The sequence below is a fragment of the Ammodytes marinus genome (assembly GCF_949987685.1).
Source record: "Ammodytes marinus genome assembly, chromosome: 13".
NCBI lineage: Eukaryota > Metazoa > Chordata > Actinopteri > Uranoscopiformes > Ammodytidae > Ammodytes > Ammodytes marinus.
The window spans coordinates 25,894,698-25,922,172 of record NC_137217.1 but is presented as its reverse complement, the minus strand read 5'-3'; the positions used below and the strand labels follow the sequence as shown (position 1 = coordinate 25,922,172).

General features: G+C 40.2%; 2 protein-coding genes across 3 annotated transcripts; one reads left to right on the top strand and one right to left on the bottom strand.

Annotated features, from left to right (window-relative positions):
• Nucleotides 1-411: 411 nt before the first annotated feature.
• On the bottom strand, nucleotides 412-7,446 carry etfb (electron transfer flavoprotein subunit beta). Its single transcript, XM_080040318.1, has 7 exons — nucleotides 7,317-7,446; nucleotides 5,288-5,446; nucleotides 4,407-4,565; nucleotides 4,257-4,319; nucleotides 3,359-3,517; nucleotides 2,905-3,120; nucleotides 412-2,419 (listed from the first exon to the last, which is right to left on the bottom strand). Exons 1-6 carry the CDS (start codon nucleotides 7,368-7,370, stop codon nucleotides 2,950-2,952), a joined length of 765 nt encoding a protein of 254 aa, XP_079896444.1. The 5' UTR covers nucleotides 7,371-7,446; the 3' UTR covers nucleotides 412-2,419; nucleotides 2,905-2,949.
• Nucleotides 7,447-9,292: 1,846 nt separating this feature from the next.
• Nucleotides 9,293-25,052, top strand: usf2l (upstream transcription factor 2, c-fos interacting-like). Of its 2 annotated transcripts, XM_080040008.1 has the most exons (11): nucleotides 9,293-9,437; nucleotides 9,911-9,951; nucleotides 10,218-10,300; nucleotides 12,434-12,553; nucleotides 13,953-14,106; nucleotides 16,848-16,935; nucleotides 18,474-18,512; nucleotides 20,273-20,331; nucleotides 20,688-20,782; nucleotides 20,883-21,011; nucleotides 22,997-25,052. In XM_080040008.1, the coding sequence occupies exons 1-11, from the start codon at nucleotides 9,403-9,405 to the stop codon at nucleotides 23,084-23,086; spliced, it is 933 nt and encodes a 310-aa protein (XP_079896134.1). In that variant the 5' UTR covers nucleotides 9,293-9,402; the 3' UTR covers nucleotides 23,087-25,052. The 2 variants fall into 2 exon arrangements, with proteins under 2 accessions (XP_079896134.1, XP_079896135.1); XM_080040009.1 differs by lacking the exon at nucleotides 18,474-18,512.
• Nucleotides 25,053-27,475: the final 2,423 nt, after the last annotated feature.

Here is a 27,475-nt window from a genome sequence, read left to right as displayed (position 1 = left end):
GTGAGGCCCCGCCCCTCTTCTAACAGTACCTGCTTTATGAATGTTTTGTGAGGAAGCCAATATTATCTCCTTGAAAAACTTCATATAATGATGTGTTTATGATTTCATGGTTTTATTTAGTTATGTTGTAAAATAATAGTGCAGTAAACATGTCTGTAAAGTGCAATAGCCTACATGTCTGGACATGAACAGTGTTTAATATATATATATATATATATATATATATATATATATATATATATATATATATATATATATATATATATATATATATATAACAACATATATATATATATATATATGACAACCATGACATTGTGAAATAATCCAGTAAATATTTAAAACAATAGCAATGTTGTTTAATCCTGCTGATTATTTACTGAATTTTATTTTTTTCACAAATTTGCTTCCATTTCACAAACCCCTTTTTAAATTGAACAAAAATAGATCAAATAAACTACATGGAGGCAGTTGCTTAGGCCTTTTCCAACAGCCTGACAAGTATTTGAAAGAAAAGTTTCTGAAAATAAATAAAAATTACATGAAATACATTCAGCTATTGTTAAAAGAAACAGGGCAATATATTGTTTAAATAAATTGAGTTTCAAATAATTATTAATAAAAAAAATTAGGGCTGTCAAATTAATGCGTTAATTTCGATTAATTAATCACAGAAAAGTTAACGCGATTAAAAAAATTAACGCAGATTAATCGCACTTCTATAATGCCCTTTGACCCGGTGCAAAAGTGGTGCGCAGCTGCACCTGTAGCTTGCATACACAGCCCGCACGGGTGAAAGGGAGAAAAGTAAAGAGAGAAGCAAGGGAAAGGGGCCACCGAGGGCTCTATGGACGGTTTATGGGATGCTTCGGGCAAATAAGCATGAAGGTAGGAAGACATCTTACTTTATTCTCCGCAGTGTCTGTGCATTATTGATTTTGTGGGTGCAACAATGTAGGTTCAAGTATCTCTCAATCTTCCTCCGTGTCTCTATTTTGTTTGCTAGCTGTCTCATCTCCCGCGTAAACAGACACCCGCCCCGTGTGTGTATATGTGTGTGTGTCTCAATATTTTTGCCTAAGAGTACGACGATGGTGAATGAATCGGCTCGGCATAGGCATCTGTGGCAGTGCAGCGCTGTCTGTTGTGGAGACAGAAGTTACGAGAGACGGAGAGCGAGAGAGACTGTAGCAGGCTATACAGCTGTTTGTAAACAGGTATAAAAGTGTCATAAAAGTATGCGATTAATTTAGGTTAATTAATCACAGAGCCTGTAATTAATTAGATTAATTGTTTTAATCGCTTGACAGCCCTAAAAATATATTTGTGATAATTTCACTGTTCACAAATCATGTCGAGTCATGGTAATATGCAGTATTGAACACTTTGGGGGTCCATTTCCATAAAGGTTACAAATGTTTGGCTAATGTTGGAACTGTTTTAAAGAGGCGTTAATTCAACTTCATGGGTAAATGTTCTTTTTGGTGCTTGTATTTGTAATATTTTGATGATCACCCCATTTATATCAGACTAAATATAACACCCCAATAACTCAAAAGAACCACAAAATGACACACATATTACGGGTTCTTTCATCAGTTCTCTCCGTTACAGGAACAGTAACGTCTTATTAGGGAAATTAGAAGTTCTGTAATATTTTGTTTCTTGCAGACTTCATAACATGTGAGGGGTTGTCAGTGTAATTTCAAGCCAAAATAACACTCACATCTGTCTTAAGTTATGAAAAAGACTGGCTGCTTTATTGACATGGTAATGTTTTGTACAATCAACAGAGAGTTGAGGCGCTTATGGTAAAATTCAGCTTCATGACCATCTTCCCTTGCTCATACTGAGAGACACCGTCAATGCAGTCCTGAAACCCAGTTACACTTTCACTTACTATATAAATTACCAGTAGACTTGACACTAATCTTGAAGGACCAAATCCTCTCCTCCTGATAAGGTCCATATTTACATATATCATTTACAAAAACTGCACCTCTTAAGATGTGTGACTACAAATATACAAGATTAAACGGCTGGGTCAAGCAACTATTGGTGAAATGCTTCGTATTGGCGGATGTTAATGTACAGTGCAATCCAAAAAGCAGCATGAATGAAAGCAAGTTTCTGGGTTTCAGTTATTGCATAAAGATGGCCAAGGTGAGAACAGCAGCCTATGATACAGGTGAACCAACCATGTCGGTTAAAATGCATATTATTAAAACACAAGATGGTGGATTTGGTGTTGTCTGGGTCTGCTTGCAGGACAGTGTTTCTCAGTACTCCTTCTCTCCCGTCCGTACCACCACACACTTGCTCAGGAGTAGCAGTCTCAAACAGGGGGATTAGACCGACACATAAGCTAGTCCTCCAGCTGTGCTTATGTTAATACAATCCAGTAATTAATTAGACACTCCTGCAAGAAGAGAAGAAATTGTAGATATGTAACTCAAGACAGGAGTAGCAATTATTGTCATTAATTAGTATCACTTCCTTTACAAAAATGCACATAATACTCTTTGTAAAATCAATGAATAAGTTATTTTTAGTATACAAGAGATAGCAATATAAAAAGATATGACATTAATATTCTACCCAAACAATTCTATAATTGAAATGTATTAAGTCATGATCCTGAGGCAAATTTTTTGGTTTATAATGTTTTTCTACAAATTATTCAGGCAATTGGAAACTTAAGTTGCATCTCCTTTCTCTTAGCTTAACTATTTAAAATAAAAGTAATTTTCTAATAACTAAAAACTTATTTCTTTCTTCATTGTTGTGATGATATGTACCTTAGTTTAGTTATTTATCATTGTACATCATTTATTGGGATGTATAACTGTTGGTTAATATTGTTATAATCTAGTAATCTTTATTGGACTGTACGGCCATACTCACCCTTCTGCTGAGTTCTGCGCTCCCCTGCTCGTGCTCCTAACACCTCTATACCTTCCCAGCTTCCTTCAGTTTGGCCATCAGGTCTGCCACCGTCTCCACCTTTATCCCTGCCTCTCTCTGTGGGGGCTCATCCACTCTCAACACCTCCAACCGTGATGTGAGGTCCACCCCTAAATCTGCAGGCTTCACATTGGCAATCTTCTTCTTCTTGGCTTTCTGAAAGTGGGGGAAAAAAGGGTACATGTACAGATTGTGTGCAACAAAACAGTAACCTAACTATCTGTGTTTGAAGCACTTTCAACAGTACCTGTGAATTCAAGAGTTATAAAAAGAGAGAGAGAGATTTCCAAGTCATGATTGTATAGATTTACAGTTTTACTTTCTGAATATAAACAACTGTATTTCATGCCTTCTTGTTTTCCTGAGTTTCAGACCACATTGCCCTGCTACCTACCATGATATTAGGCAGGGTGGCATATCTGGGGGTGTTGAGTCGAAGGTCTGCGGTAAGCACTGCTGGTGAATTGATCATGATAGTTTCCAGGCCACCGTCAATTTCTCTCACCACTTTAATTTTATCTCCTTCCATTGTCACCTCTGATGCAAAGGTACCCTGCAAGATGAAGATACAGTACACATTCATACAAATGTAATAGACAAAAAACAACAATACAAGAAACTATGATACTTTAAACTGTATTAACCTAAAAAAAAAATATTGCCAAAAGGGTGCACCTCAAAAACAGATAAACAGTTTTGTACATCATCGTTTCTAACTTTCTAACCATAGACTGTATGTTACTAAGCCTGCAGTGCAAAAGAGCAGACAGAAGGATTGAGGTTGCTTAAGGTCATAAACAGTGAATGTGCCCTGTCTGCTGGTTGGACTGTGTAACTACACTTTCATTGTAATTCATCCAAGCTAAAGACATCATTAAAATTAACTATTGATTTTGAAAGGGCAGTGGGTTAATATACAATATCTTATTCTGAGCCTTAAAGCACCCAACCTTTACACTGTGAGATGTTCATGTTAAAGTGTTGGCTGTTTCACTGGCACTTTGCCTAAACCATCAAAGCAACTGTTGACCTGCTTTGTTTACTTGAGCAGGATGATTGTGGCTCTTACTGACCAAAACTAGTCTTGGCTAACTTTGATAATGGAGGTTGCTATGCCTGCTGCTATGCCTGATATAGCTCAGCTTATATAAGCTGAGCTACGTCACACATTTGGCACTTGTAGAAAACTGAGAAAATCCAATTTATTGTATAATCACTTCGGAGTCAGACCATGTTTGGGCTGATATAATTTTTGTGATACGTTTTCAAGTTTTCAAAAAGGTAGAACTCACCTGAGGCCAGTCCAGTAAGGCTGCTGTCATCTGGCCAGTCTGATTGCAGTCATCATCGATGGCCTATAAAAAGCAACCCAATTCATGAGAGCATGAAATATGATCCGATTTTAAATCGAGATATAAAGTTAATTTAATCCTGATTTCTACCTGTTTGCCAAGGATGACGAGTACAGCCTCCTCCTTCTTGGCCAAAGCGGCCATGATCTTGGAGATCTGGAGGGGTCCCAAGGTTTCATACTCTTTCCCTGTCACTTCCACATGAATGCCACGGTCTGCTCCCATGGCAAGGGCAGTACGGATGGTCTCCTAAGTGAGGGACAAATACAAGTTAAAGAACGTATATAAAAAGGAGAATGAGAATAGAACGTGATCCCCAATTACATTAGTTAATGAAAAACTAAAATGATTAAAAAAACAATGTGCTTGGGCTTCATATAGTTGTTCCTACATAACTACATATTATCAAATGTAACAATAACTAACTTTATACATACATACTGCCTTTATCATGTCAGATAGCATCGGAGATTGCGTTTATTAATTACAGTATGACTAATTTAACGTTATGAACCTGAAATCCTATTAATATATCACTGGCTGTTGTAAATCTCCTCAGTTTATTGGGCAAACTGTCATAAAAGTAAACTATATTAACTTAGGCCTGCACTCAAGTTAAGTAATATACAGCAAATCATCATTACCATTATTATGTAACACAGACAAAAAAACACCTTAAATATGCAGTGTTATTTTTATGCAAATGCAACGATTGATTACGCAAAGCATGACAGTATTATTACTCTTCCTTTGTTTGTATAATTGATCTTTGAATTCGTTTTGTGACTTTATATCAAGACTTAATCACAGCATGATTCTGCTAAAAGAAGCTGAAGCCCAGAAAGAAAAACTAAGAAAGAATAAATCCCCTAGAAAGAACCACTCTTTAAAAAAGGTAGGTAATCTGCCACGCCACAATACATTTCTCCCGGACGTTGGTTAACAAGGCAGGGGTGCAGAGTCTGGCCCACCTGTGCCTGCTGTGGCCCGCAGCTGACAGCCACAACCTCCTTAATGAGCTTCTTCTCCTTCATCTTGACCGCCTCCTCCACGGCGATCTCGCAGAAGGGGTTCATCGAATGCTTAACGCCATCCGTCACCACGCTACTTCTGTCCGGCTTCACGCGAATCTGAAGAGTAAGAAGACAACAGGAAAAACGGTCAAGAAGACAGCCTGGTTTCTAGGGCCAACGGTGGCAGAGACTCACACATGAAGTGAGACAACAGCATGTCTAGTAGGCGAGACATATGTTATTTGTAATAAAAGGTCTGGTGTTCACTGTTCAGAGGCACACTGTCCAGTGATACATGATATGGCCATAAGCACGCAGACAGCCGAAATCAGTATGTGGATGTCTAATTCCGAAACAATGGGCATTGATGTGCTGCAGTAACAGCCTCCACTCTTCTGGGAAGGAAGATTTTGGACCATGGCCGATGGGCTTTGATCCCATTTAGTCACAAGCATGAGTGAGGTCTGGTGCTGATGTTGAGCGCTAAGGCCCGGATCATGTTCCCATTCAAGGCAAAGGCATTACATGTGGATGAGGTCAGGGCTCCGAGTCTGGCCAGTCAAGTTTTTCCAAACAAAAAAAGGAAAACTTTAAGCAAGGGGGCATCGTCATGTTAAAACTGAGGAGGTCTTCTCTCACTGGTGCTACAAATTTGAAAGCATAACTCTGGGCAGCTGTGGCTCATGAGCTACAGCAGGATGGTACCTGGGATGACAGTTAGACATCCAAATGTCCTCCTGTTGAAGTGTCCTTGAGCAAGAAGACACTGACCCACAAATGGTTTCCAATGGCCACGCCAGCACCTTGCATGGTAGCTTGCTGCTATCAGTTTGCGAGTGTGAGTGTGTGTGTGTGTGTGTGTGTGTGAATGGCCGAATGAACAGAAAACCTTGTAAACTCTTTATTCTTTGGATACACACGCTATAAAATATTGCCATTTACCATACTATTGTCTGTCAACTGAAAATTATGATACAGCTTTAAGATTTCAGTAAAACAGAACTAAGGGACTAACTACAGTTATTAAAAACGACCTGTATTGTATTACTTTACATACAGAATACCCAGTTTAAAATAAGATTGTATTTATCTTATTTCAAACAGGTTTGTCATTAAGAACAAGTTCTTATTTACAATGGCAGCCTGACAAACACCAAAAGCCACTAAGGGAGGAGATATAATTCATTAGACACATTAGGGCAGTGTCGACAGTGTGTGTGACATAATGCTAAGAGTAGGCTATAAATAATCATGACAATAAATAACCTAATATCACAAATAATACACTTATAATAACCTCAATCTCACACAACAGCAAACACATCAATATATAATGTGTATTTTCCAAAAAAGAAAATGTAACAATACTTTCTGTGACTCATTCTATTTTGTATCATCGTTCATGTCCTCTGTTAAAGTTGGGAACAGGGAAAAGCTAGAGCTGTGTTGAGTCAGTATTGGGCACTAGAAACTGTACAGATCCTGCTGAGGGCAGCTGAAGCAGGAGCATGGAACAGCTGATAACAGATTGTGCTGTTTTTGTGCTTCAACTCAGAGACAGGATAAAGGTGATAACGTAAAATATTGTGTTTACAATAATCGTATGACTGTAACCTATACTTGTCCTACAGACCATTTGGTGAAAATAAGGAGGACATGATACACGCATGAAACAATGTTACACAACTTGAAAACATCAGCCAGGCAGTGACTCGGGTAACCAGCAAGGTGCTATACAGTGTAGCGTTTCTAACAATAATCTAAATTGCTCATGCTGCACCCTGCAGAGAGACCAAATGAGTTTCGCTGCAGATTTACAGGTAATCTGTCAAATATGTGTAAGTGGGGGTCTTTAGCTCTCAAGACAGCTGGCGTGAGCAGGCTAACAACGTCGGCTAGCAGCACACATAAAGTCAAGAGAATGAGCACAGAAAATATATATTTGTAAACGGTAAATGAGCCCATTGAAACAGTAGAGGTAAATTACCTTAACGGCGTAGTCAATGACACGCTTAACTCCAACGAGAACACGGCCAGACATTGCAGCTAAAAGTGTTTAACTTAGACAGCTAACGTCAAAGAGTCACCGCAATGAACCTTCACCCAAGGAGGAGAGGCCGGACTTATTTTAGAGTGAGTCCAGGGGCGAACACGAGGGGACCGCCTACCACTCAAGCCAATAAGAAGTCAGTAAGAATAGACGCTCTCTTAAGTGATTGGCTGAGACGCGCTGCAAGCCGTTGTTATATTCAACGAGTCGCTGCCGCGGTTTCAGAGCATAGACTGAATGACAACTGCAGTTTACATCGGCAAAGCGTCTATGGTCCATCTTAATTTCCCAATGCCAGTTACAAGTTATTTTTAAATGCTCAAACTGTGGGAATTATGACCGATTACGAGAAGTTTACCTGTCACTAAGGTGGTGCTAATCATATATGGGTCTTAAACAAATCCCGCAGAAGAAACGTTCCGCTCTGTGTAGGGCAAAGTTCACGGTGGAGTGACATAATGAGGAGAACGTCACTTGAGCATCACAGTACACTAACAAAAGGTCACATTTGATGGTTTTTATAAATATATTTTTAACTATGTCCAGCTAGCCTGTTCCTTAGAGCAAATATGTTCAAATATCAAGGATGAGTGAAAAACAATACAATAAACACCATATGGATCTACTGTAGCCTATTTTATTTCAAAATGTTTTGTTTGCCGTGCTCTTTTCCATTCTTTTTCTTTTTCTCTTCTCATCATCTTTTTCCTCTCATACTTTTCTCATATCGTGTACCAAATGTACACTTCATTTGGCTTCCATTTCTTGTCTTGTTAATAGTTTTTTGTATTTTGAGAGGATAGATGAGAGAAATACATCTAGCAAACCCGACAGTTGATTTTTGACCACTCGTATGTTCACTATTGCCATTTTGCTTTGATTAAAGGCAAACCCTTTCACTTTTCTTCTACGTACATTATATAATTTAAAATTAGGGAATATGAAAAATACTATGCTGATATAACAGTAAGGTCTCATTTAAAGCCATGACGTAATACATATACAAAAAAAGAATAGGCCTAGGCTAGTAGTCTACAGTTGCCCCTTCTTTACTGTTTTTGTTGTGTGTGTGTGTCCTATGTTTGATTTGTTTCATTCTGAGCCATATCATATCCTTCATACATTATTTCACCAATTAAAGATAAAAGTGGCCTGTTGTGTTGTGAGAGTTGTCAGTCATGAATCAGAATTCTGAGAAGTTAAGAAATTGACAAATAAAAAAATTAAATAATATATAGCCTATATAGGCTACTGTATTGTTTTATTTGTATATATTATTCATAAAGGGGTTTCCTTGACCAGTGCAGGGTCCATGCGAACGAAGTATAGATATAACACTAATGCCACTTTGACATGAACTTTTTTACAACCAAAATTAAATGAAAAAAGAAAAACATCAGCCTGTGTTGCCAGGAACAATTGTGTTACAATGTGTATTCTGACATAAAACATTTTGGTTGTATGACTTTTTTGGTCCAGTGCAAACGTTTGATGATCTAGCCTACTAAACATGTTTCGAAAAAAACTTTTTCATTTGGTATGTTCATTTTTATACCAATATTATATATATATATATATATATATATATATATATATATATATATATATAAGAAAACAGCTGTTAAATAGTGCACTGAGGTCTGCACTATGCATAGCATGAAAGGGTTAAATTAATTATTTCAGTGCCACTTATTTAGTATCAGTCATTGATGCATACAAAAAACACATAGCAGATTGAAATCTAAAAGCAAACGTCTCTTTAATGTGGACCTGATCTGGTGTTAATGTTTCAGACTGTTTTGTTCTCAGAGGGTTTTGGTTGTGTTGATATGGAGGAGCGCAGTCACCTAGAATCACCCACCCAGCGGCAGCAGCGACCTCCATTTTAACTCCTACACCGAGCCATACCTCACGTGTCCTGGGCTGTCTCTTCTCACATGACCCGAGTGTTTGTTCCCGTGATCAGCACTTCCATCTCTCGTCAGTGACACCGAATATCACTTTTTTTTCTATCGTAACACTGATGGATATGCTTGAACAGAGTCTGGACAACTCAAGGTAACTGAGACTCCTGGCCAAAATGGCTAACTGACACAAGCTAGCAATGACATGCTATTTCGGAGAGCTAGATTACGACTCTAAACAAGGCCTGAGCTAAAAGCTGCTGTCAAAACGAACTCAGTCTAAACACTGCAGTTTAGGGAAGTGTCCGAGAGAGATGGAGGACTTTGCAGACTGAATTATTGTATACTAGAAGACCAATGTGAACTGATAAGCTAATGACAGCACATCAGCTACGTTAGCTTAGGCTAGCTTTACAAAAACAAACAACTGTGTTGTTTGCTACTGAATTTAACCTGGCTATATGATAGTGGCAATGTTGGGTTTTACATTTTTGGATGACTGGCTTTTTTGCACAAGTTTGCCACCAGTTAAGGCAAAGTTGAGGTTTCACTCATTTCATCCAGAATAGCTCCCTACATTAGCTGGTGCCTTTTGTTTTTAAAGTTATTTGTGCATCTGGTTTGCAGCCAAGAGAAGCAAGAAGAAGAAGTTGTCCATACATCTGAAGGTAATAATCTAGGCAAGCTGTCATTTGCAACAACTGTCACCTCAAAAGCATTGACGTGCATATTGTGTATTAACGTTGGCTTTACAAACTGCTGTATCTGATACAGCAGGTGTGTAACAGAATAACTCATCTATTTCGTTTGCTTGGTAAATTATATAAGATGCTGCAGTACATGTACTTTTCTGCAGCTGAACTTAAGGCTTGGTATCTGTCTTGTTTGTTTACTTCCTCTATCATTCTCTAAATTGTCTCCACCCCCCCCCCAGACGGAACCGGAGAAGAACAGACGGTTGCAATAGCAGGTGCTGACCATAACATACAATATCAGTTCCGCACAGAGGGTGGTCAGGTGAGTAACTCCTGGATACAATTGTGATGGTACTTGCATGTTGTTTTTTTACTGCCTATTTCAAAAAGATAAATACGTGCCTTTAATCGTATATGGCCATAGGTTTTTACGGTTTGGATTGCACCTTTTCAGCACTCACAACAGAAAATTGCAGAAATATTTTAGTTGTCTGGGTGAATGAATGTTCATGGGGGGTGCAGGGACATAATTAGACAGAGCTTCACATTATGTATTGATATATAGGGTTGTAATGATTTTTCCATGCATAGACTATTGCGGCAGTGGGAGATAATGATTGTCAGTGAATGGCACTTGAAGCTCTTCCATACTGAGTGCTTTGTTGTTGTACGTGTTATTACCTTTACAGTGAGAAAAGAAAAAGAGTTCCTCTCACCGACAGGCCTTTCTGTGGAAGGTTATTTTTTCTTGCAATTTTATTTTAAGCCAAAGTCAAATCCAGAGGATGTCAAACTCTAAATTGGTTTGAATGTTTGTTTTAGACGCGTTGTTGACGGTTGACCTTTGTCAAGTGTGTTTCCTTGCTGGCCACTAATGTCTGGCACATAATTTGCAAATAATAATAAAAACAATGTAATAACAACTGTGACATTCAAGTTGGTTTGTCTTTATTTGGATCTTTTTTCCCTGGAGGGAATTTAGTCAGTGATCCATGTGGCTCAATTGGCGTAAACAAGCGCTAGCGTGAGCGATCATGTGATTCCAATTCTGGTCTGGGATTGGCACGGGTCTGCTGTCACATGTCAGTCAGGAGGAGAGTCACATGATGGAGGAATACAAACAGTGATTCTTCGGACAAACAAGCACATTTTCTTGCCTTGTTTTTTAAAAATTGAATCAAGCGCATTCTGAAGCACAAGCGTTTAGCATCCTGTCGGATATGCTTTCGCTTCAGAATGTGCCTGAAGTGAAATAAATGCACTACTGGGATTAGGACTGTTAGGGTGTATTCACACATGCCGTGTTTAGTTCGGTTGAAACGAACTCAGATGCACTTCTGCCTTCGGTGCGCATCTTTCAGGCAGGTGTGAATACAGCAATCGCACTCGGGTGCGGACCAAACAAACGCTCCGAGACCCAGCTGAAGAGGTAGTCTCGATGCGTTTCCAAACGCACTCTGCTGCAGTTCGTTTGTGGTGTGAATTTGTTCGGACTCGATCCGACCCAAATGCAGGAGGCACTGTGCCTTTTCTTTCTTTTCTTTTTTAATAAATAGCCGTCAGATTCACATTATGGGAAAGTGTTGTTGTCACCATTATTAGGAAGATTAGTTGTGGTTTGACCGGGAGCCCAGAACAATATAAATGCTGAATGTGTTCAGCGATCAGATGAAGGAGAGGGGAGCGTCTCTCGCACAGTGCCAACAGGTTCACGCTGCGCAAGAAGTGTGTGTTTTTATTTTGCTTCCCATGTACGGGACCGTCAATACTATCCCCGTGTCAGTTTGGAGCTGAACTGCGCCGACCCAGCTGATACACAGCTTAATCAGCTGAGTGTCAGCTTGAGCCTATTCTTCTCGCGTGACGCGCATCCAGCACCAAAAATACAGTAAAAATGATGTTTCACATCGTAGGCTACAAGCCACATAACGTGGCATTGACATAAGGCTACACATTATGACCATATGAAACAACAATAATTTGATGTTTTTCCTCTTTATTTATAGGTTAGATGTAGGCCCTTTTATTATTTTTAACCCCATATTATATCAATGATATATATTTCGCAGTTTAAACTTCGTGCTTCCTGTTTCTCTCCACCCCAGAATGTCTGTCCAATGAATGAATGACCTCAGATCACGTGTGGTTTTGCTTCGTAATGCTGGTTCACTTGCAAAAGGGGCAATATGAAAGTGGACCACACCAAACAAAAAAAATCAAAACTCTATTTGGTCTGGACCAAAGCAAGTGCACTAGCGGACTTTCCCAGTGTGAATACACCCTTAGTGTCAGATTCTAGGCTCGGCTATACTGAACAAAATAGAGATGATAAACAAATCTACAAGTCAGGTAAGGTCTGACCTGGGCACGCTACACTTGTCATAGGGACTATACTACATTTCTTAAAATGCAACAGCTTTTTTTACCCTCTCATTCTTTCTCTCCTACCTTGCAGGTGACGTATCGTGTCGTTCAGTTGACTGATCAGCAACTTGAGGGAAGAGATGATGGAGGAGGAGCAGTGAGTGTTGTCTCTACAGCCGCCTTCACTGGGGCTCCTCAGGCCGTGGCTCAGGTACCAACATCCACCTCCTTATTATTGATCATAGAAAACCCGCTGGTTATATGGACTCTTTTAAAGACTTACTGCATGCTTGACTCTGGAAGTAATGCCACAGTCTTAAAGGATTATGTCAGTGATATTTTCAGCTCAAAGTTTCGTCTCTGCAGTCACAGCCTGATGTCGCTCATTCCTGACAACTTCAATTCTATCCCAGCACTTTTAAACATGTGTCAAAGAGCCATGCTATTGCACTGGATGACATATTTCTTTGTTGGGATTAAAGCTTGAAGTCCAGGTAAATCATCTGTGCTTGTTAAACAAATTTGGGGAGAATACCTAAAACATTTCTAGATAGATATTGCATGTGGAATGTGATTTGCGATTCAATTCTTTTAACTTTTTAAAGTAGAGCTTTTGAGAGAGAGAGAATGAGAATGAGAGAGACTTACCATTTGCCAGCCCCTGGCAAAAAAACACTGCAGCCTGGTATATTGATTTTGTTGGCCAATATTCTCTCTAGCGTGGTGAATGGGCATTGGAAAATTGCCTTTTTCAGGCAGCCACTCTTCAACTGAAAGTCATCATTTATGAAGTGTACGGGTGAGACTGGGGTAAGGCACGGTTGCCCTGCTTCATCACACATTGGGGTTGTGTAATTTCTGAGTGATCATCTCAACTTTTCTGTATACTCTATTAGTTCTGGGAGGGCAACTTGACTGAAGTAAGTGCGAGAGGGCATTGCATATCTTTTATCCAGTGTTCGTTTTTGAAACCCATCTTCTGGTTTTGACTTTCTGGCCTCGTTTCACTTGACTTTCTGAAGAGAATTTTTTTTTGCACCGTGAATGTGAAGTTTTCTTTGCTCTTCACATGCTTGTTGTAGGTGGGCGTAAAGCACATTCGCTTTGGGCCACTTCTGATTGATGAGCACGACTGTCAAGGAAGGCATTCAGTTGTAAAACCATTGAAATGACAGTTTCAATCCTCGGTCGGATCCTAAATCGCATCCTTTGCAATTTGCAAATCACATTGTTTCAAATGTGATTTTAATTTGAAATCACTGAACGGTTGAGCCCTACTAGCAAAGCAATATAAACATTATTTTAGACTACAGTTTCATGCTCATCACCAAATTCAAATTTTTTTTTTTTGTTCTCTGCAAGAAGAACAGACCAAATTCGTTTTCATTTGCAGTATAGTGATGGCTTTACTGATCTTGCCGTTACCTTTTCTAACAAGCTCACTACTACTTCTTTTTCATCCCTTTTATCCCAGCTGTCAAACTACACTGTGTCATGCGTAGGAGGTTTAGAGGGGACGCCAGTATTAAGTCTGTCTGACAGAGACTAAGGTGTGCGTCTCTCTCTCTCTCTCTCTCTCTCCCTCTCTCTCTCTCTTTTATCTGTCACAGGCTGTGATCCAAAACCCCTTCAGTAATGGAGGAAGCCCAGCAGGAGAGGCGGCGGGAGGGGAGACGCGATTCGCTTACTTCCCCGCGACCGCAGTGAGCGACGGGACTGTGTCGGTGCAGGCCACTACGGACCCCACACTCACACAGGCAGGGGGTGAGTCAGTTCTCACTCTTAATTTGGGTCGAGGCTTACCACAGTGCTGCAGGCCGACTGGCTAATTTAGCCATCATTTTGGGAGACAAACAGGAGTGTGTTGAGGAGTGAGAGAACAACAGCCCCTTTTTTCAGTATTAGGACGGAACCATGATCCTCACAGCTTTGGCTGATGTTAGTACGTCAGCATTTTGAAATGTGTCTTAAGGGGTGTTCAAGTTATCTTAAAGGTGGAATCAGCGATTCTGTGAATGAGTGAACTTTTCCTCACAATCTGCTACCCTTCCGTACTGTGTGAACTCTGGTGTTAATACACAACCTAGGCTCTGTAAACTGGTATGATAACAAAGTAGGCCCACCATAGCTAGCCATACAGAGCCTAGGCTGTGTATAAACACTTGATATTTTTTTCAGCACACAAACATTACGGACAGGTATCGGATTGTGAGGAGATATTCACTGATTTTGAAAAACTGTATTTTCACAACAAGCGTTCTAAAGAAATCGCTGACTCCACCTTTAACTGAGGTTTTACTTCATTGAAGATAATGAAAACATTTCTGTCTTACAAATCCAGCAACATAGTCTGTTTCCCTGCTCACTAATAATGTTTTTGTCATTGCTAAAATATGCTTCCTCTAAACAGTTTGTAAATGACCCAAGTCAAACATTATAACAGGCCAAAATCAAATTAGTCACGCTGGTCATATTGACTGTTTGTCAACTTGTCACATGTCCAGCCACTCTGCCTCTCTTCCTCTTGACTGCCATATGTTGCGGTCTGGCTGTGCTAACTGTCCTTGGCGGTTTCATGGTGGTGATCCAGTGGAGGAGGCTGGTGGACTGACTCTACAGTATATCGCTGTCAGTGAGGGTGGTCAGGGCTGGATGTAGCCCTCTGGCTCTGTTATACACAACCAGCATCTGCTTCTTCTGGCACACCGCTTGACAGTTTTAAGGAGAGGATTGTCGGTGTTCTCTGTGGCTTTAATGGTAGCGCGTTGAGCCTGGACAGTGGTTACAGGAGGAACTTGTTATTAATCACCCGCTGTTCCTGCCGGTGTCTGTGCTTTCTACTGCACTGTTGGCTCAGCACTGGCAGGTAAACCAGACCTGCATCTTAAGACCCAAATCTAAACTGATTTTATATTTGAGTTATTACTTTTTAACAGTGGGGAATGCTTGCGGCAAATAAATAATTAAGGGCAAGCAACTTCAAGGGCTGCAACTAATGATTCTTTTCATTATCGATTGATGCGCCGATTCCTGATTCTGTCCTTGATTAACCATTTTGTTTATAAAATGTAAAAAAAAAGGTGTCAATAGCTATTTGGCTCACATTACATATTCAACTTGCTTGTTTGGTCGGGCTAAAGAAGCCAAACCTTTTGAATGGCTTTCACATATGAAAAGAAACAGCAGCAAATACTTCCAATTGAGAACGTAAAACCAGAGACTATTTGGCACGTTGCCTTTAAAAATAACAAACAATTAATCAAATATCAAAATAGTAATTGATTAAACAATTAGTCAAATGACTCATTGCAGCTCTATGTGAGGCATACACAGTTAAAAGCCGAGAGCTGGGCACGACACAAATGTAGCTGAACAGCAAATACACAAGGTTTCTCTCATGTTTGCATCAGTAACGCTTCGCTTTATACAGCACATCCACACACCCTGCCTGTCTGGGTCGCCCCTCGAGCATTGTGTGTTTGAACCACATGACTCACACAGAGTATCAAGATTAAAGCGCACCTCAATTATAACTTGTATAATACACTTCAGGCACATCAGCAGAAAACTAGGAAAAACTGCTTTGTTTTGGGTGCTTGTTGTGTGTTTTATTGTATGGGTTGTGAGCGGCTGCGTACTGATACCACAGAAGGGGATGAAGGCCCAGAGGTCTCTTTGCTGTGGGTTATGGCTGAAACCAGGGCCTTTCAGGAGGAAGTGGGCTCTCTCTCTCTATCTCTCTCTCTCTCTTCTGTGATCCTGGGCAGTTTAAGCTGGCATGACATACTGTCTGTGCATTAGGTGGAGAGTGCTTTCCAAGCTGTCATCTCCTATGAGGTGATGGTGGAGGACAGTGCCGGGGTTCTGCTAGTGAACCAAACTATGGCAAAACTAGATCCAGTAGCGGAAAGTGCTCGACCTTTCTAGGGAATACCGAAGTGTTGTCCTTGTGCAAGGATCATCATTTTTAGATAACACTTTTTTTTAAACTGTATTTTTCCACCCCAACAAATAGGAAAAGAACAATTCAGTTATTGGCTATGTCAGGGAGCTGCATGTACCATTTTTCCGTATTACTGTGGATGTTTTTTTGTGGGAAGGGACCTTAATGTTTGGGCTGATGTGTTTTAAAATGGAAGAAAATTGCGTTGGTAAAATAATTGTCTGGGCAGGCCAGGTTGGTTATCTGGCTGACACGCAGGAACAAGATGAGTTGTTTGTATCTCACAGGCCTTGTGGCAGAGCTGCAATGGGGTAGCATTTTTCTATCCTATGTATATTTTATTTTTTTGCTATGTATTTTATGAGCTGGGAGAAAGGAGTCTGCGTTTTTCTGTTTACATTTTGATTATACATGAGAGCAAGAAACTTTGTTTTGTGTGTGTGTCCGTGCAGATTTGGGGTAAAAAAGTATTTTTGTGTGTTTGTTTGTTTTGTTTTTCATGTCATGATGCCCCACTGTCTTTTTTCTCGTTGCTATCTAATGACTCCCATGCCGTCAACAGGTCAGTTCTATGTGATGATGACCCCCCCTGATGTCATTCAGACAGGCACGCAGCGATCCATTGCCCCACGCACACAGCCCTACCCTGCGTGAGTATCACCTCTATTAGTTGATGTTTGGGGAAAGGAGACAGCAAGCAATGTCATTGACTTCTGAAAACAAACTGACCACATGTCAGTACCTTTTAAAAAAAAAAAATGTTTCATCCTCCATGTAAATGCAACTTAAAATGGGCCGTTTGGTGATTTTAGCTGACACTTTCTGTATTGCTTAGTTAATAATCAATGACTGGATGTTAAATTGACGTGACTTTGAAACAACTTTAAACTATAGTTCTTGAAACATGTAGTGCTACTATAGATATCATATCCGGTACTACACACTGTGTATTTGCTCTGGGAGTCTTCCTCAATTCTCTCTTGAGTTTGATTGTATATCATAAGACTTATTTATACACATCCTGGCTGGCCTGTTTTCTCCCTTCTCCAAAATGTTTTGATGTTGTTTATCTCTAAAATTTCCCAACATGCATCATTATAATCATGCATCAAAAAAGGGGCTCCATCTCAGACTCTCTCCAACTGTTAGCCACATGCTGGTGATTGCTGTTATTAAGATCATCAGCAGACTCACCTGAGCAAAGACAAACTGAGCTGTCATCTTAATTACACGATACCCAGCCTGGCTATGGCCGACTACGGATACTCATTCAGAAAAAGAATTCCAACAAGCACAGTTCACCACACATGCATGAGCCATTGTGCTTAGGGATACTATATTATTTAAGGTCATGTAAGCATGTTTTTTTTAAAGCACATCCATTTGCTAGTTTAGTCTCCCAAAAAACAACAACACATGACCCATGATGTAATTGAGTTAACATTGACCTAAGTGAATATTCCTCCATTTTCCACCAGGCTTATACTTAACCTTTTAACTCGTGAAACAGACTGCATTTTAGTTAGTTAGCTAGAACGCCTACAGTATAAGGAGTGACAACCAGTTGTTCTACACAAGGGAAAACAATATTAACTAGTTGTTCTAGGTAGCACATTACCTCAAAATCTCATCCTCATTATGATTGTTATAAGAAATAAAATAAAAATACCCAAACCGGAGAGACACACCACACTATCAACTGTCTCAGCCTTTCATTGATCAGTTTTTAGTTTGGGTATGTATATATAGTGTGTGGATCGACAACAAGGAAGTAGAACTTTTTTTAAGAACTTTTAGATTTCTCAAAGTTTTAAGCTCCTTTGTTTTGAGCATGATTATAGGGAGTTTTGGATCTGTCTTGAAAGTTGGCAGAAGTCATTTTTGACGTTGCTTGATATTCACAGCATATAACACACTTCTTTCCAGTCAAGCGCAACGAACGAGCTTTGTTGAAGTGTACATCACAGCCTTTACATGTGTTGAAATGCAAAGTGAATTGTCTTTTCATCTCTCAGAATCTGCTATATGTTTGTTTCTATTTATGTCCTCCTACATGAATAATTTATGATAATTTTTTTGACACAATTCTCATAGTTCTATTCAGGTGTTAACTAATGAACAGTGACATTATGGTTGACGTGTGAGTAAAATGAATGAAAACTTGCCCCCCTGTCTGCCGTTTCGACAGAGATGAAAACGAGCTGCTGCAGCAGGAAGGTTTAAACTGGTGAGGACAGTTTCCACATTTCTTCCACACTTCTCCTACAGCAAATGAACTAATCAAATGACACCATAAGAAGAAGCACACAAACCTCTACCCACCCCCCAACCACCCCCCTCTCCACCCCTCCCCTCCCATAACTCCCTGGTGATTCCCTGCTCTTGATGTGAGACACCAATGTAGCGCGTCTTCAGTGCCGACCCTGATCCATTGTTGTTAGTTTGTGCTTGTGGCAAATGTCTTTCTCCGTTAGGACTTAGAAATCAGGTCATTGTTCTCCATCTGGAAACAAATGGCTTGCTCCACACTTAGTATAATGTTCAAAGTGTCCTTTTGTCATTCCTGTTTGAGTTTTGTTCTCATTTAGCCCAGTTTGGAAAAGAGTTATTTTTAAAGCGGTTATGGAGAGATTTCTTAGGTATTTACATAATGGTATTATTATAATTATATGAAGGCCATGTGTTCCCAGTGTCACCTTTTCTATTCGCTTCACTTCAAGGCTGATATTTTTTATATCATCCATTGAGCAAATATCAAGCCCGACAAGCGACAGTCATCTAACTGAGCCATTCTCCAGGCCCTGGCTTGGTGTAATCATGTAGCGTAATGATAGGGGAGGGCAAGAGTGACTATTGCATTTCTCTTTGGAGGATCAATATTAGACTACACAAATCCTCTTCTACACCAAGTCTGTAAATTACATGGATACAGCACTTCAGCATTTGGAGAAAGTGGAAAAAGACGTTCCTCTAAGCATGCACCTTTTTAGTTATTCATAGAAGTCATCCAGATATTTTTTCAACACTGTATAAGAGTACTGTTGGGCGGGATCCATTATACAGCTGAAATCCCATTAAGATGCGTTGCGATACAAGAGAGACTGCAGTTCGGCTTGGCTGTCTCAAACTGAGATATCAGCAGTCGAGTTGTGTTGATGGGTCACACATTCACTGCTTTAGAATAACGTTGTATCAGAGGTGGTCAGACAAGGAACAATAATAACCCTACAGGGCATTATTAACTTAAGGCGGAATGGCGGAAATGCATCCAATAAACAACATTTACATCATTCATTTTGTTTAAAATATTTTTCTGCACCTTTCCCGTTCTTTGGCATGGTATTGATTCATTTTAAAAAGTGAAGTATTCCCTGTTATTTTAGTGAGACAGAAACACGGTTGAGCTACTTAGTAGGCCACCTATACAATAATGTTATCGGTCTCTCATGGTGGGGGGTTGGATAAGTCTCACTGTCACATCTCAGGGACTTAATTAACAAAATACCTCAGGGAAGACACAGACAGGAGACAGTTGTGTCATTAACCGTACGCCCAGACTCCAATAGCCAGCATCTGGTGTTCCTACAGTGCTGTCATTTTACAGCATAATAAAGCAGAGAAAGCTCCCTTCGGGCCACACCTGGGAAGAGGACAGCCAATAAGAATAGGAAGGTTGGACGGCTCTCAGTATTCCAGTCAAAGCCCCCCAAGCTTCAGGCCGTTGAGGGCATCAGGACTGCATACTGTATGCGGCTTCATATGACTGTGCAGCTTTCAGTATTGCTACCAAAGGCTCTCTTTTTAAATGGCACAATGTTAGGGGCAAGGGATTACAAAATGCTTGAATTTAAAGATAACGGGGTATAAGAATAGTTTTAATAGGCAGAGGATCAGGTGAATTTGGTGGTTTTGTTCTGATGGGTAGTTGGAGATGGGAGATATTACAATGTATGAAAAGTGCTTGATTTCTTGTCTGTCTGTCTACAGGAAAATGGATGGGCCGAGAACACCAAGAGATGAAAGGAGAAGAGCGCAACATAATGAAGGTGGGTCATTTATAATAATATATTGTATTTACATAGCGCATTTCTAGAAACTCAAAGTCGATTTAGCTATGACGGTGGCTTTTAATTTCAAAAGACAACAAGTGCAACACAATTGAGTGTGGTGCCTAAATGGAGCATTTGACTTGATATAAAAAAAAGCAAATACAATATTCCATTTAGACTATATAGCAGATGTTCAGAGCCTTGCCACTAGAGGCTGCTGTTGAGCTGTCAAAGTCGGGCAGTATTTGGTACCTGTGGTGCAACTCCTGAAATGCTGAAATGGCAAGATGTATGGAAATGTAAATCAGTTTATTTTATATATATACACGTGTGTATTTATTATATTGCTTCAGTTGAGAGGCGGCGAAGAGACAAGATCAACAACTGGATTGTCACACTTTCCAAGATCATCCCAGACTGCAATATGGACAGCACGAAGACTGGAGCGGTGAGTGCAGCGGCCGTACTTGACTGCACTGCACTGCTGGCTTATCTTTGACTGTGTCTGTTTCAAACGGGTCACCATTCAACCCTCACTGTCCTTCTAGAGCAAAGGCGGCATCCTGTCCAAAGCCTGTGACTACATCCACGAGCTGAGGCAAAGCAACCAGCGACTGCAGGAGAGTCTGAAGGAAGTGGAGAGGATACAAGTGGACAATGAGTTGTGCAGGCAGCAGGTATGAATATATCAGTCTATTCTCTAGCCTATACAAATATCGGTGTCAAGGGAGGTTTCAAGAAGTTCAGTAATGGCTAAAGAAGGCCTATGAATGATAATGTCAAAAATCCTCCTTTTGAGGTGGGAGAGTGTAGCAGATGAATACAGTTGCGTGTAATAATGCGGCCACAGTGGGCTGAGAATGTGTCTGTGAAGATTGCCACTGAATTGAATAGATACGTTTGCTTTGGAGTCAGTTGCAACATCCTTTAACTTGCTCCTTTAAAAATCCACTTAGCCCTGTGCGCATCTTTATTGCTCTGATACAAACCACCTGAGACTTTCACCTGTGTAGCTGATCATCGAAGAAAATAATGGCTGCTTTCCAAATTTCAGTGTGCTCTTTTTCCTATTCTACACTACAGTTAAACATAAAAAGTAGTAAGCATGCAGTAGGCATCCAATTAGGACATACTTCACTTCTTTATTTCATCATAACATGGCGCCTTGAACTTGCCTCTTTCGCTTTATAAATCTATTGCATTGCTGGTTGTTTTCACTCACAGGCTAACGCGCCCCACACACATCCTACCTCTACTGCGCGTCTACCTCGCGTCTGCGTCTGACTTTTGGTCACAGACTGTGAAATCAACGTAGAGCGAGCACACATCCAACCTCAGACGCACTGCTGAGGCGCGTCGGAGGCACGTCTGCAGCGCCGCTCCCCTTCACCTCAGGAGGCTCGCCTATTTTTTTCTGAGAGCAGCGCGTCTCTCTCGCGTCTCTGTGCTTTAACTGATAGAGAAATACTCTGCTGACAGTCATACCAGCAGCATTCACTCTAGTTACACGTTTACCCGGTGTGTTTATTTCAAAATAAAACATCCCTCAGTCGTATACGCAAATAATCCCTTTATTTCACGATGTAATTGTGCAATCAAAATCCGAGGGATTCAAAACCTAATTTTCAATTAGTTCTGGCATTTCATTTTTGGATAAATGACACATATAGAGATCCAATATAGTGAAGAAATAAAAAAGATCATGATGAGCGCAACAGTTTTCCGTTGCTCTATATGTGTCTACGGCCTTCTTCTTCCCCGACCACACCCCCCTCTCTCTCTCCCGTATAAATCAGTAAAGTGATTTTTGAAATACTCTGCTGAGAGTCATATTGACTTCATACTGGCAGCTTTCGCTGTAGTTTCACCATTTCCTGGTGTGTCCCCTTCAAAATAAAACTTCCAACAAGCAGCAGCAGCTGCTGAGACGTTGCATGTGTGTCCGAGAAAAGTCCGAGAGAGGCAGCAGTAAGGTAAGGCGACGCGCTCCAGAGGTAGACGCAGGATGTGTGTGGGGCGCGTAAGTCAATGTGACGTCACATCCGGTGTGCTGTGGATTGTGGGTCAGAATAACCCAAAAAGCATGCTGGTTGGAACACTAAAAATCCTGACCACATTTAGAAGCATGCTGCATCTCACCACATACATCTAAATCTTTTTCTACCATACTAAATAACAGGGAAGTATGGGTCTGTGGTTTGAGAGTCTTTCGGACTAATGTACACAGGGTTTGTGTGAGAACTAACTGCATGCTAATGCACTAAAAGTATTATGAAATATTACAGCAAGGCACTTCGCAATATATCCTTTTTTAATGCTCAAAGCTCAACCTCGTTTCCTCATTCCACTAGGTGGGATGCATTGAACTCAGGATTCACCTAAGGGGATTATAAGGGGAATACAGCGGAGATGACATACCTCAAGATTTGATTATCAACTCGGTTGTGCACAGGAATGTTTTTTTTAAAAGGACTGCACATATACTACTCGTTAATCCCTGGGATATAATAGCCCTGTGTGTACATTGCACGCAGCCAGCGCTCTCAGCTTTCAAATGAAAGAAAAAGTTTGGTTTGTAAACCTGCAGCTATATTAAGCTGTCATGGGGATGAAGATGTTGATAATGAGATATTTATTTCCCCGTATTTGTTTTGTTCCTTAGATTGAAGAGCTGAAGAATGAGAACGCTTTGCTCCGAGCACAACTCCAGCAGCATGGCATTGAGATGGTTGGAGAGACTCCACCGCAGTGAAGCACAGACGAGATGCACAGGGAGGGGCAACACCACTCAGACACACACACACACACACACACGGTGGAAAAGAAGGCGAGATGATGGAGAAGAAGAAGAAAAAAGGACTTTCTCTTTAGTGAATGCATCCTCCCCTGGGTTCCCAGGTTGTGATCCCTTCACCGGCCAATTGCGGCTGTACTTGACTGTTCCAATCCTATTGAGATAACCTATCATTACAACTCAGTAGAAATGTGCTCTTAAGAAAAAGATGCCCACCCACCACCTTCAGAGTGCTTTACTAGCACTCACCATGAAGAAAAACCCTCTGCTGAACTGCTCTTTTTGTTTTGTATTTATGTAGCCTCACTCCTGCACTATGGTGTTTGTCCTTTAATTTTGTTCCCTTTCAGTGCGTTTTCCTCCTAATTATTAATTTGGACTTAGTCCATGCTTTTATTCTGTTTGTGTTTTTTGAGTTCTGTATTAATATGTTGTTTTTAGCTGCTTTAATTTATTAGTGCGCATGTTGACAGACGCCTTGATGGAGACCAGTTACATTGAAGCTCATGGAACCCCAGAGAAGCAGATTGAATTTTAAGTGTGGAAACATCAAATGAATGCAAAACATTATGATTCTTCAGGAATAATGTGACACACATAGCTTACCTAGGCCCAAAGGCAAACAAGAAGCTGTAATGGCCTATGTTTCTGGCCCGATTTATGACTTCTCATGTCTAAATAGAGATGTCATAGAATGTTACAGCAGATTATCTCTGGGAGTAAACAATCAATTTCTCATTAAGTTTAAGCTGGCCCTTTGTTCTAATTACCATGACGTGTGCAATCTTGGAGCTTGATTTGGAAAAAAAGAGGGGTATACTTGAATTGTTAGGCATTTGCTTAACAAAAAAAAATACTCAAAAGTATAAATATTTGTTCAAATGTTATTACATTACAAATTGAAAAGTACAAGTGTGGAAGATGTGTTGAAGGTCCAATTACCAATTTTGCCAAAAGCTACATTAGGTATTATGGGTTTTATTTTCTTCTTTCATTTATGCGTGATACCGGTGTCTTAATACGTGTAAGAGTAATCCACACTTTTTCTAAGCTGTTTGCTCTATTTCGGTATTGCAACACTTCAAATGGATCTCAACGCACAAGGACAGGAGGCCCCCTGGAGAGCGCTACTCAAAGACTCTGTGCTCACTGTGGAAAAGGAGTACATAGATATTCTGTGTTGTACGTCTTAGTAGAGCACAACTCGTTCTCCGCGAAAAAGGCAGAATAGTTGGAAAGTGGGATAGCCGGTAATGATCTCACACATTTTTCCACCCACTCAGGCAAACAATAAGTAAACGGTAATTGGTTGTACACACAGAAAAAGCTAATATTAACAATGTTGACGATTTTGTGAATGAATATACATGATGTATTTTTTGTTCTGCTTTTGGCGGTGTGAGTGAAAGTGGAAGAGAGAGATATCGAGCATCGGAACCACTTTATTAGAGTGCGATTGTTTCTCCCTGTGTCAACAGCTCGGGATCCAGCAAAGCAAAACCAACACTCAGACCCCTGGCAAAATCAGGCACGCTATCACATTTTAATATCTCAGACTGTGCAAGTTAACAGCTTGTGCTTTTGGAAGTGCTGTTCTGCTTCCACTGCTAGATTCAAACCTGATATGAATAGTGTCTGATCTATCAAACGAGGCGCATAGCCAAAGTTGAGTGATAGACGTTCTGCAGTAGATTTTTTTTTTTAACACCTCAGTGAGAGGAGAGCAGAGAATGTGAATGTGAAAACATGAAAAGTGCTTTGGAAGATGGATGTTCACAAACGAAAAGGTCACTCGTGACTAATTCTTTTTTTTAATGGCAAAAGACGAAAAAGACTCCTTTTCTCTCTGTAGCAGCCTCACTGTTCTCAGGTTAGATTGTAAGACATCTTTTCTAAGTAAAATGGTGGAAAATAAAACTTTCACTGGCTGATAACCTGTCTGTCTGTAGATCTTGGGCGTATAGAAAAATGATTACTATTGGTTTACAGTCCCTTGTGTTGTCTCATGTTAGTTACTAGAATATCATCTAACACACCTTTTTATTGTGTTAAGATTTAACAATCAAAAACTAGCTTATCATCTTAAACAGGACTGTGGGTGTGGTTTGATCAGATTTGATTAACAGTGCTGGTAACGCTTAAAACTAACCAACTGTTAATTAAAATAATGCTAAATCCTGATATGTAAACAGACATATGCAACATCACTTTTTTTTCAAAAGGACCCTACCCTATTTAAAACTGACAAAAACACAAATATCAAAAATAAATTCATACAAACACCCAGCACTTCAGAATCAGAATAAACAGTATTGTCACAGAGGGGAAATTATTCTTGGGATCTATGCTACAGTCCGTTTGCAAAAAAACATGAAATAAACATGAGAAGCATCCGACATGACACAGAAACATATTAAAACAACTTCCTATTGGTTTGGCCAATTTGAGATGAGCTGCCACACTTGACCAAATTTATATTTGAATAGCACATTTAGTCAGGGATCTGGGGGAAGAAATTGAAGGGGGTTACACCTATGTATGGCCCTGCAGCAACATGATACATTTAAATGGCCACAAATCGGAAGGTCTGACTCCTTTTGAAAATGTGCACCAATACCCATTGTACAAAACACCAATATTCCTGGACATTGGTATGTTGATATTCTTTTAAACATCAGCATGACTCACTAATTCAATGCAGGTCCATTTTTTAGACATCCTCTGTTATTGAATAACAAACTTGAAGGATTATGTGCATGTCCTTGGAGAAAGTGTAAACCTTCTGCCTACTCTTTAGTTCATAAAGCCGAATGATTAGCACACTGATCAAATTGAAACCAGTATGTAGTTTGAACACACAGAGGGCACCTTGGGTGAGAAAGATCAATGGTGGGTAAAAGGCACATCTAAGCCCTCAGTGAGATTGAGTTTGACTCTGCAGGTCAAGGCATTTTAGCATCATTCTGCTGTTCTTAAAGAGGCAGCAGCCATGATTTGGATTATCTTTCAAGAGCAGAGTCACTGGAATGCTGTATACGTCCAAAAGCAGTTACCCTATTTATAGTTCAGAGAATCTGTCAGTACTCATTAGACTGACATGTTAAATTTACCTTGGTTTAGTCTCCCCTCCACTGTCCTATAGGCTTGTAAGCTGCCATTCAAACACACACACGCACACACACACAGCTAGCCAGGCAGGCGTCCGTGTGTCCCTGTCTGTGTTTGAAGTGACTGATCTCTGAACCCTCGTATCTCTCTGATTGGTACATACTTACTCTGCCAGCCTCTCCGCCTCTTTCACCCAAAAAAACTGTAAGATCTCTCCAAAGTGGAAATGAAATCAGCTTGGAAAGGAAATCCTAAACTGCATACCGACACCTCGGGTTCCTCTTCTAACAAATGTAATATGAAGTGTGTGCCGGGCAATGACACTTTCACCTCTCTGTGCAGATAATTCATTTACAATTAATTGATATTTTAATTGGAAACGGAAAAGTGTCTCCTACTATGAGCAATAAATTGTTAACGCTGAAATTATACTTAATGGAGATGGAAAAAAAAAGGTTGATGTGTGGTGGCTACTGAGCAAAATGTCTGATTCCATGTTTTGCCTGGAGGGTAGGACAGAGCCACCTGCTGTAGAATCCTCTGTGAATTGGAAACAAGTCCTTTAATTTGTGTTCGGCTGACTGATTTTTCACTGAACTTGCGCTGCTGCCCAACACATTCTGCTGGAAAGCCGACGGTTTCATGTCCTGCAGGCTGGTCGTACCTTTGTGCTTTTTGAGCTTTATGGGAGCACACTGTCAGGAGCATGTATTGTCCTCTCTCAGCTGACTTCACAACCCCCCCCCCCCCCCTCTCTCTCTCTCTCTCTCGCTCTGAGGTTATACTTGCTTGTCAAAAATGGCTGACAGAAAGAGTCTTATTATTCCATCTGACATACAATGCTCCTCATGCCTTTTGTACCACATCTTTCTTCAAACCTACATTAACAACTACACAGCTAATATACAGCTCGTGTCTCACCCATAATAGTGGTATCAGCACAAAAGGTATTACCCCGGCTGTCAGGAGATGGGGGGGATATAGGAATGAGCTCAGATGTATTTCTCTTTCTGAAGTAGTCATGGTGTTGGATTCCACAGTATTTTGGACAGGCAAATTATGTTTGCATATGTTTACAGGCATTTTTTACATCAACTTAAAGCTTTGGAGTAATGTCTGAAATGGATGCGTAATGAGATATTGCATGGGATACACTTTAAAAAGTTCACTGTTTCTTCTTCTTTTGTTTTAATTAGATTATTATAAGACTATACTTTGAACACTATTAGGAATGTTACG